This window comes from Indicator indicator, chromosome 14 (assembly GCF_027791375.1).
Source record: "Indicator indicator isolate 239-I01 chromosome 14, UM_Iind_1.1, whole genome shotgun sequence".
NCBI lineage: Eukaryota > Metazoa > Chordata > Aves > Piciformes > Indicatoridae > Indicator > Indicator indicator.
This window is the reverse complement of record NC_072023.1, coordinates 9,349,826-9,357,943: the sequence shown is the minus strand read 5'-3', so window position 1 is coordinate 9,357,943 and position 8,118 is coordinate 9,349,826. Positions and strand designations below refer to the sequence as shown.

General features: G+C 42.2%; 1 protein-coding gene across 1 annotated transcript; it reads right to left on the bottom strand.

Annotated features, from left to right (window-relative positions):
- Positions 1 to 486: 486 nt before the first annotated feature.
- On the bottom strand, positions 487 to 8,028 carry IFT27 (intraflagellar transport 27). The gene is made up of 7 exons (XM_054386829.1): positions 7,995 to 8,028; positions 4,133 to 4,212; positions 3,013 to 3,072; positions 2,302 to 2,361; positions 1,244 to 1,361; positions 790 to 899; positions 487 to 594 (listed from the first exon to the last, which is right to left on the bottom strand). The coding sequence occupies exons 1-7, from the start codon at positions 8,026 to 8,028 to the stop codon at positions 487 to 489; spliced, it is 570 nt and encodes a 189-aa protein (XP_054242804.1).
- Between the last annotated feature and the right edge of the window lie 90 nt (positions 8,029 to 8,118).

The following is an 8,118-nucleotide window of genomic DNA, read 5'->3' as shown; positions in this document are numbered from 1 at the left end:
TGATTTTAGGGCACAAGCCTCCTACTGAAAATGCTTTCCAAGCAGCAGGGACAAATCAGTCCTGCCCTGCAATGCATCTATCAAGGTTGGGTTGCTTATGTTGAAAAACATCCTGTCAGCTTCCTCTCTCCTTCTCCAAACCTCTAAATCCTTGCTTGTAGCAGCAGGAAGTCTGTTCAGACAAGAGGCAAGACAATATCAAAGCAAAAAGCTGGCAGTTTCCATTCTGCCCTCCCCTTTTACTCTCCGCCTCCTCCAACCCAGCAGAATTTCAGTGAGCAGAGAACCAAGTTAGAGGACATGAAAGGAATGCTGAGGTAGCATGTTCAGAAGAGTGTCTTTCCACTTGCTTATTTCTAGTTTATTTTGAATTACCATAAGATGACCATGAAGAAGGAAAAGCTCATCTTTTTTCTTCTCTCTGTATTCCATCCTGCAGGATTCTGGCCACTGGAAGAAGCTTAGAGGATAAATAAGTTGTGCCAGTCACAGCCCTCGAGCTAGTGAGTGAAAAGTTTCCAGTTTCTCTTTGTAGAGTTGGTGGAATGACTTTGCCAGGATGAGGAAAGGGGCCTCAAAATTTTTCATCTCCTTCTGTAAAGAAATAAGAAATTTGTGAAGGACAAATGGAATAAGCATTTGCTCTAACTGCTTCACAAAAGGCAGATTAAAACTGAGGGTGAGTGTGATGACAAACAAGTGGAAGAGAGCCTCCCACTATCTCCTTTTACCTGAAAGAGAAGGTAACCTTACCCCCTTCCAGAGATGGTGAAAGGAGCAGATACTTACCACTGACATCTCACAGTATTCCAGACCATGCTTCTCAGCCCACTCCTGTGCTTCTTTCTGCTCCACAACTCGACGACCAACCAGGTCTGTTTTATTCCCCACTAAGACACCTACAGAAAAAAAAACCAAAACAACACACCACAAAAACAAACAAATATGAAACAAAGGAAAAACAGCAATGCAGAACAGCTATCTTGTTACCAAGAAATGTTACAGTGCTTAAAGAAGTATGTGAAAAAGTTGGAGAAATGGAGAACAGCCTACAGCTACCTAGAAAATGTTCCACAGAGGACATGTATTCATGCCTTATCTGCTTTGAGATAAAAGCAAAGGAATTGTGAGGAAGCCATGCCTGCCCCCGGCTTCAAATGACTGCTCTGTGCTCCATCTCAACTGGAACAATTGCTGTGATGCAGGAGGAGAGCAGAAAACAGGAATCTCACCCATTTTTTACCTGGGATGTGCACTCCAACTGCTTGAGCCCTCAGCTTCTCTAACCACTTGGCACAGTTGTTGAAAGATTGCTCATTAGTGACATCATACACAAGGCACAAGACATTAGGTTGCTCCCACTGCACAGCAAGAAAGGAACATTGTCAGCTCTAATGAAACTGATGTGGTCAACAGCCAGCCTGTAAACACAGCAAACACAGATGCTAAGACAAAAATAAAAAGCCTAACATACAGGAATCCCATGCCCTGGCTGAGGCTTCACAATTCAATTGAGCTGACTAAATGAATTGCTGGCACTGGGAGAGGTGGTCTTGCTTTCTTTCCCCATTCCTGTCTCCATAATCCTGCTCCTTTACTTGTATTGGCTCTGGCACTCATCTGATCCCTGGGGAAGCTGATTCTTCATGCTGAATCAGCATAAAATTAATCCCAGAGAAAAAAAGAGAAAGGTTTTCTTCCAGTTTGAAAAGCTGAGACAGCTTCTAGAGGGGTCACTTGCACAACAAACCTAGTACAAGGGCAAAAGTGGAATTGCCTCTTATAGAGCAACAAACCATTAGGTTGACCTAGCCATCTTAAGATACCTCACATCAGTTAATCAATCCTACATCTCAAAATAAGGTAACACAATGGAGAACTGTACAGGTAAGGACACAAATGCACACAGGAAAAGACTCAAGGGCAGGATTATGCCCAAGGACAAGAATAAGCCCTCTTGGATCAAGCACATCATTGTAATACAAAAAGCTTCTCTGTTGGAGGATGTTTTTCTAAGAAATAAAAATACCTTTAACTAACAGCACACAGTAATTCTCAGTTATATATCCCTTTTTCTTTTGTAAGATAACTGAACGACTATCTGCCTTCCTTCCTCTGGAAAGTATTTTTTCTAGTACTTTTACAAGTTTTAGAGAGGCAGAACAGGATGCATTGGCAAGTGAGGTAATTGCTCCCATTTATACTAAAGACAAAGTTTGCTACATCTGCCAGACTAGGAAGTTCAGATCTTCAAAGCAAAAGCACTTCTTTGGAAGAAGAGGACTGTTACATAAGACTTACCAGCTTCTCCAGCATTTCAGAAAATAGATCTTTTCCTGCAGAGTCAAAAATGAAGAATTCCTGAAAGCGGAAACAGAAACATGCAGTGTAGGAAAAGGCTTTGAAAGTAAATACTTGAACTTGTAACTCCTGCATTTTGCTCAGTACAGCAGTGTCATGTCCCTAAGGGACAAGTTTCCCACACTGAGAATAATCCTGTTCAGATAGTATGAGAAAAGAAATAACTGGTTTTCATATATAACCAATAAAAGGGTTACCTCCAAGGCCCCAGATGGTTTCCATCCCTACTGCAAAAAGAGTATGTGGAATGGGGCAGTAACCTGCACCACTTATACAAAATTGCACATGGCCCACATTTCACTAGTGGGAGTTTAGAGCAATAAGGGAAAATCACAGATAAATTCCAGCTTCTGCAGTTCTAAGCAACATGAACTACACCTGAGTGCCCTAATGGACAGAACAGAATGCTAACAAAGCTAGCAACAGCTTTGGTTTAAGATGTCATGTTTGGATACAAGTATGTAAAACTTAGGTTTTTAAGATTAAACTAACGCTGCAGTATCAGCAATTGTACATGATCAGCCTCATTTCCTTAATGCAACTCAATGTCCATGGAACACGCAGAGCAATTGTGCACCAGAATGAGACTGAAGTGAGGTTTGAGCTCTGAATGTCTCTTTCTGACCCAATTTATGTCACAGAAAAACTCACCACACGATCACTTGTCTCTGGAACTGATACAGCCTTCACCAACAGTTCCACACCCGTTGTCTGTCAAGAAAAATCAGCAAAACAAGGATCAGAAGAGTTTCTAAGAGCCTGTCTGACTGCATACCAACTATGCATTGAATTGAGACAATTCTTGTGATCATTACAATCCCATCAAACAGACTGCTCATAGCTCTGGTAACATACTCCCACCTACATGTCAAATCCATGTAGATTTGCTCTGGTGGGGGAAAAAGACAAAGAACCAAGGGCCAAGGTTTGCTTATATACAACTGAGGGTACTAGCTGAAATCTGCAGGGCTATGTTCGCTGCCACACTGCTGCTCCAAAGCATGCCTTGGAACGTTTTGCACTAACCATGTGATCAGCTAACATATGGGACTGAGGTTCTTTAAGCCTCTTCAACCTTTTATCTCATTCTGCTTTGTAGCTTGCTCATTTGTTCCGTTTCTATCCTTAACTTCTGGTTTCCATCTTTATTTCAATGAATAAACACATTTTAGGTTGGGGGTGTTTTGGTTTTTTTTTTTCTTCCACACTCATATTTTCTTCCCCCCTTACTTATATTTACTTTTATTTTTATCCTGCTTCTCATTAGTCATCACCACTGATTCTCACACTGAAATACTGCAAACTGTATCCTCTTCATCTGGGAACAGTTTCTGTAGATTATAATTATCTTGGGGCTATGCAGCACATCTTCATGTTTGCATAGTGATAAGCACCCTGTCCACATGCACATTTAATAGTCAGAATTAAAAGCTTTCTCCTCCAGCAATGCTTTTCCATAGAGCACTCCTTAAAGGGGGAAGCTCTCTAACACCACAAAAGCTTGTGAAAACATTGGTTCAGCAGGAAAATTATAAAATTAACTAAATTACTCTGCATTGTTTCAAAACTAGCACCCACATAATGTGAAGACTTACAGAATAGCAAATGGTTTCTTCTCAGAATCGAGGATGTAAGAGGAAGAAAATGCCATGACCTCACTCTGGATGCCTCAAGTTAAAATAATGTTATGTATCTTGTTCTAGACCTTCTTAGTTCTCTCATGCAACTTAGAAAAATGCTGGATAGCAGTTTGAGCCTGTTGTATGCTTACCAGTGTGTAGTTCTTCTGAAAATGAGCCCCATTACTGTAGAACATCTTGGCTAAAGCACTCTTCCCCACAGCTGGATCTCCTGCAAAACCAAAAACAGAAAATATTTTTGTTTCATCTTAGAGAACCTTATTTTCCCTCAGTTCTGTTAGTACCACGTGTCATAAGAACTTGGATGCTGTAACTCTGAATACAGGCAAGATAACTGTCACAGGAAGCAGAAAATGATCTACAAAGTACTGCCTACGTGAGGAAATCAATATTGCCATTATGCATACTGGTGCTGACTTCAGATTTCTGATATATGAATGACAGTAAAGGAAGCTCAGTTCAGGGGGCAACTACTACTTCATGCCTAACCTATAGCTTTCACGTAAAATATTAAAATGTCCCAGATATACTGCCATGCAATGTGAACAAGGCAATGGGGCTGCACAGGAGGCTATTTCCTCTCCTTAGATTATCCATTTCCCCAGATTCAAATCCTTCTTTTACACTGAGTTTAGAGAACAGACAGGTCATTTATATACCACATAGCTGCGTAAGCTGATAACATTCCTCGATGAACTCTTCTTGCTGACCCTGCTAAGAGAGCAACTCTTGCTGACTCAATACTGCTAGTGGCTCATTAGTTGCATCCTGGGTATAACAGAAGCAAATCCCACTTGGCTGGAGAGAAAGAGCCTGCTGATTCATCCCTATATGGAAGGAAAACCAACGGGCTTTAGTTTTTGCTCTTCTAGAGCCAAGGCTTTCTGGTGTGGCTTGCACAACATCTTGGGAAATCCTGGCAGCTGCCTGCTTTGGCCTGCTGTTACAAAACTCTCTAAGATCCAAGGCAATGGCAGAGAGCTGTAGAATTCACACATGCCCATATCACCCTATGAAAAATATCATAATCCTTGCAAAACAAAGACTTTGTGTTCCCAAAGGGCTTATCCTCTCCACACAGTATGTACTGTCTCAGTAGCCTGGGTAGTTTGAATGACAGGAATAGGGAATCAAATACCTCAGTGGTTCTAGTCTTACCCTTAAGGAACACTCATGGCAGCCAAGCCTGGAACACAAGTATTTTACATTATGTTGTTAATAAATAAACCCAGAAAGGGGTAGATTTTGACCCTATTACAGCCTCATAAATGGTGTTTTGAAGAAAAATGGTAAAGTTATATGTTCACATAATATTATAGAGGAGGAAGGGTGTTTAGGATAGTCACAATTGCTCTAGATGCATTAACCAAATGTAGGTTTTGTTTAAACATTTTTAGCATGCTTGCTTACTTTGAGCTGAGTTGGGCTCATAATATTTAGACAGGAAAATATGGTAAGCCAGCTTGTTTGTTCCCTGATCAGTTCAAGCTTGTGCTGAAGACAACACTCTGTTCTGAGTAGAAGCTATTCTGTATTTCAATAGACAATTAGGTCTTTGTAAAATGAGACAGTGAAGCATATATTGCTCCAAACTGTGCAGACATCAGACAGTGCAAATTCTTAACTAAAGTGTTGCATTTCTCCAGTTTGACAGCCCCAGGTGTTCCTTCCTTCTTGTTCTTTGACATACTCTCAGTCCATTACATCACTACACTTTCCCAAAATAATCTTCCTGGCCCTTTTCATTTAGTTTGGTCTCATCTGCCAGTACTGCATCCGACAGTATTCATTCCATCCATATTTCTGTTATTCTGCCAGAATCTGTAGCATGTCTCTAAAATCCCTGCTACTGCCAACTGTCTTTCTACAATTAAAATCTTTTCGTAGTGTCTCCATAGTAAGCTCAAACAACAATATTTTTTTACTGTGTCTGTAAATTACCCTTGAGATAACACAGGAATAGGTTTTATTGTCAAGTTAATAGTCTCTTTTTTTGCTAATAAAAGCCCTTTTCCCCTGTTGTTCTCTTTGACCTTGGTGCAGCTCCCAATACTGTGAGATGCTCAATTCTTCATAATTATTTCCTTGGGTACACAAGAGTTCCCTGTTCCATCTCTGATGGTTTTGCTCCTACCTATGTAATTGCATTTTCTTGTCCCTTTAGGTTGTTACTCATCCCTTTAGGTGGTTGTTACTCGTCTCTTTTGTCTCTTTCACTACGTTGGTCTTTTCAGCAAGACAGGAGTTATTTTGCCCACTCTGCCTCATTAATGTATTATTTTTAATAATACATGGATACTATTGTAACACTTAGGAGAATTACATACGGGACTAGACCTTCCTGTTGTTTGTGTTGTGAATAGAATTGAAAAGGTAGCTCCAGAGCCAATTAGGATTAAACACATAACTAGGTCACCCAAAGAAAACCTATGTGGATTTAAAATGGTCATGGAATTGTTTTTTGGTAACACTACACAACAAAACTTGAAAGACTTAAGCGGAGGCTAGGTATTGGGAGCTGGAAACTTCCAAATTGGAAAAAAATGCATAAATTTCTAATCTAGAAGCCAGGCAAGATACGCATGCTGTTCACAGTAACTGTCAACAGTGGCAGGATGGCAATTAATTCTTTTGCATTTGACAAAGATCACACCCAGCTTTGTGGAGTTAAGCCTGGGAGTTGTCTGCACGCAAAAGTTTTATGGATTTGTTCTTTTGGCTGAGGCTGCACAGAGCTTCAATGCAGAAGTAGGGGTGTGTGGGGGGGGAAGTTTTCTTCCCACAGTGTAAACAGTTAGCTGCACTTACTGTCAGAATCTCCATAATCCATCCTGACTAAATCCACTGATGTCTCCATCTCACTTTTCTGCAGGGTAACCTCCATTTTGCTTGGGGGAAAAGATGCTTCTGTGAAGTGCACCTGCTTTGTCCTTCTACTCTTTGCTGCAGCTCTACCTTTCCATCACACTCTTGGAAGCATACCGGCTTCTAACATTAATTTTTCCTCCAGCACAAAGGGAGCTTCCCATAGGAGACAGGACTGGGCTGTCTACACTGATCCTTTCACACTTTCCTCAGCCCACATTTCCACACTGTAGAAACACTGTCTTCTCTTTCTTTCATCTCTTTCCTTACTTCTTTCTTCTCTTCTCTTTTCTTTCTTTCCTTCATTTCCCTTCCTACTGATTTCCTTCCTTCCCTTCCCTCCAAATTCCTTCCTCTTTTTAAATTTTTTTTCTTTTCTTTCCCTTTTTGTTATTCCTTGCCTTTCATCAGGTCCAGCTCTGCTTCACATCCCTCCTGAACACAGCTCTCGATTCTCCACAAGTCATAAGAGGAAAAGGATGCAGGCCAGGTAACAAGGTAATTTCCACCATTTTCATCCTGAGGAAGCTGGAGGTCCCCACTTCTCTCTTGCTGTCACTTTCCCCACCTCTTCTCCATCGGTGCAACTCCCTAATGAGGAGCTGAAAGAATCCTTTGAGATCATCAAGCCCAATCGTACATCTAAGGTTGCCAAGTCCACCATTAAAGCATGTCCCCAAGTACCACATCTACATGTCTTTTAAATATTTCCAGAGCTGGAGACTCAGCCACTTCCCTGGGCAGCCTGTTCCAATGCTTGACAACTCTTTCAGTGAAGACATTTTTCCCTAACATCCAACTTAAACTTTCCTTGGTGCAACTCGAGGCCGTCTCCCCTTGTCCTCACTTGTTACGTCAGAGAAGGGGCCAACATTCGCCTCGCCACAACCTCATTTCAGGAAGTTGTAGAAGAGCGAGAAGATCTTCCCTCAGCCTCCTTTTCTCCAGGCTAAATAACCCCAGTTCCCTCCGTCACCTCCCAGCGCAGGCCTCCACCACCCGCCTGGGGCTCTCTCCTCACCGAGGGGGCCCGAGTGTGCCAGTGCCGCCCCCGTGCTGGCCTCGCCCTACCTCACGGAGCCCATTCCAGGCCCCTCCAGCCAGCCCGGCGGGTGGCACCGGACTTACCTGCCAGGATACACTTGGCAGCTAGCTTCACCATCTCCACAGCCTCGGCAAAGCGGCGGCGGACCAAGAGGGCAGCGGTTACCGCCGCGTTCGACAGCGGCCCTAGCAACAACGCGGCCCTAGC

Coding starts and splice junctions, on each gene's coding strand:
- IFT27 (XM_054386829.1), bottom strand. CDS start 8,028: ATGGTGAAGCTAGCTGCCAAGTGTATCCTGGCAG. Junction 3,073..4,132: donor TTCAGAAGAACTACACACTG/GTAAGCATACAA, acceptor TTTTCTTGACAG/ACAACGGGTGTGGAACTGTT. Junction 2,362..3,012: donor CAGAGACAAGTGATCGTGTG/GTGAGTTTTTCT, acceptor TTCCGCTTTCAG/GAATTCTTCATTTTTGACTC.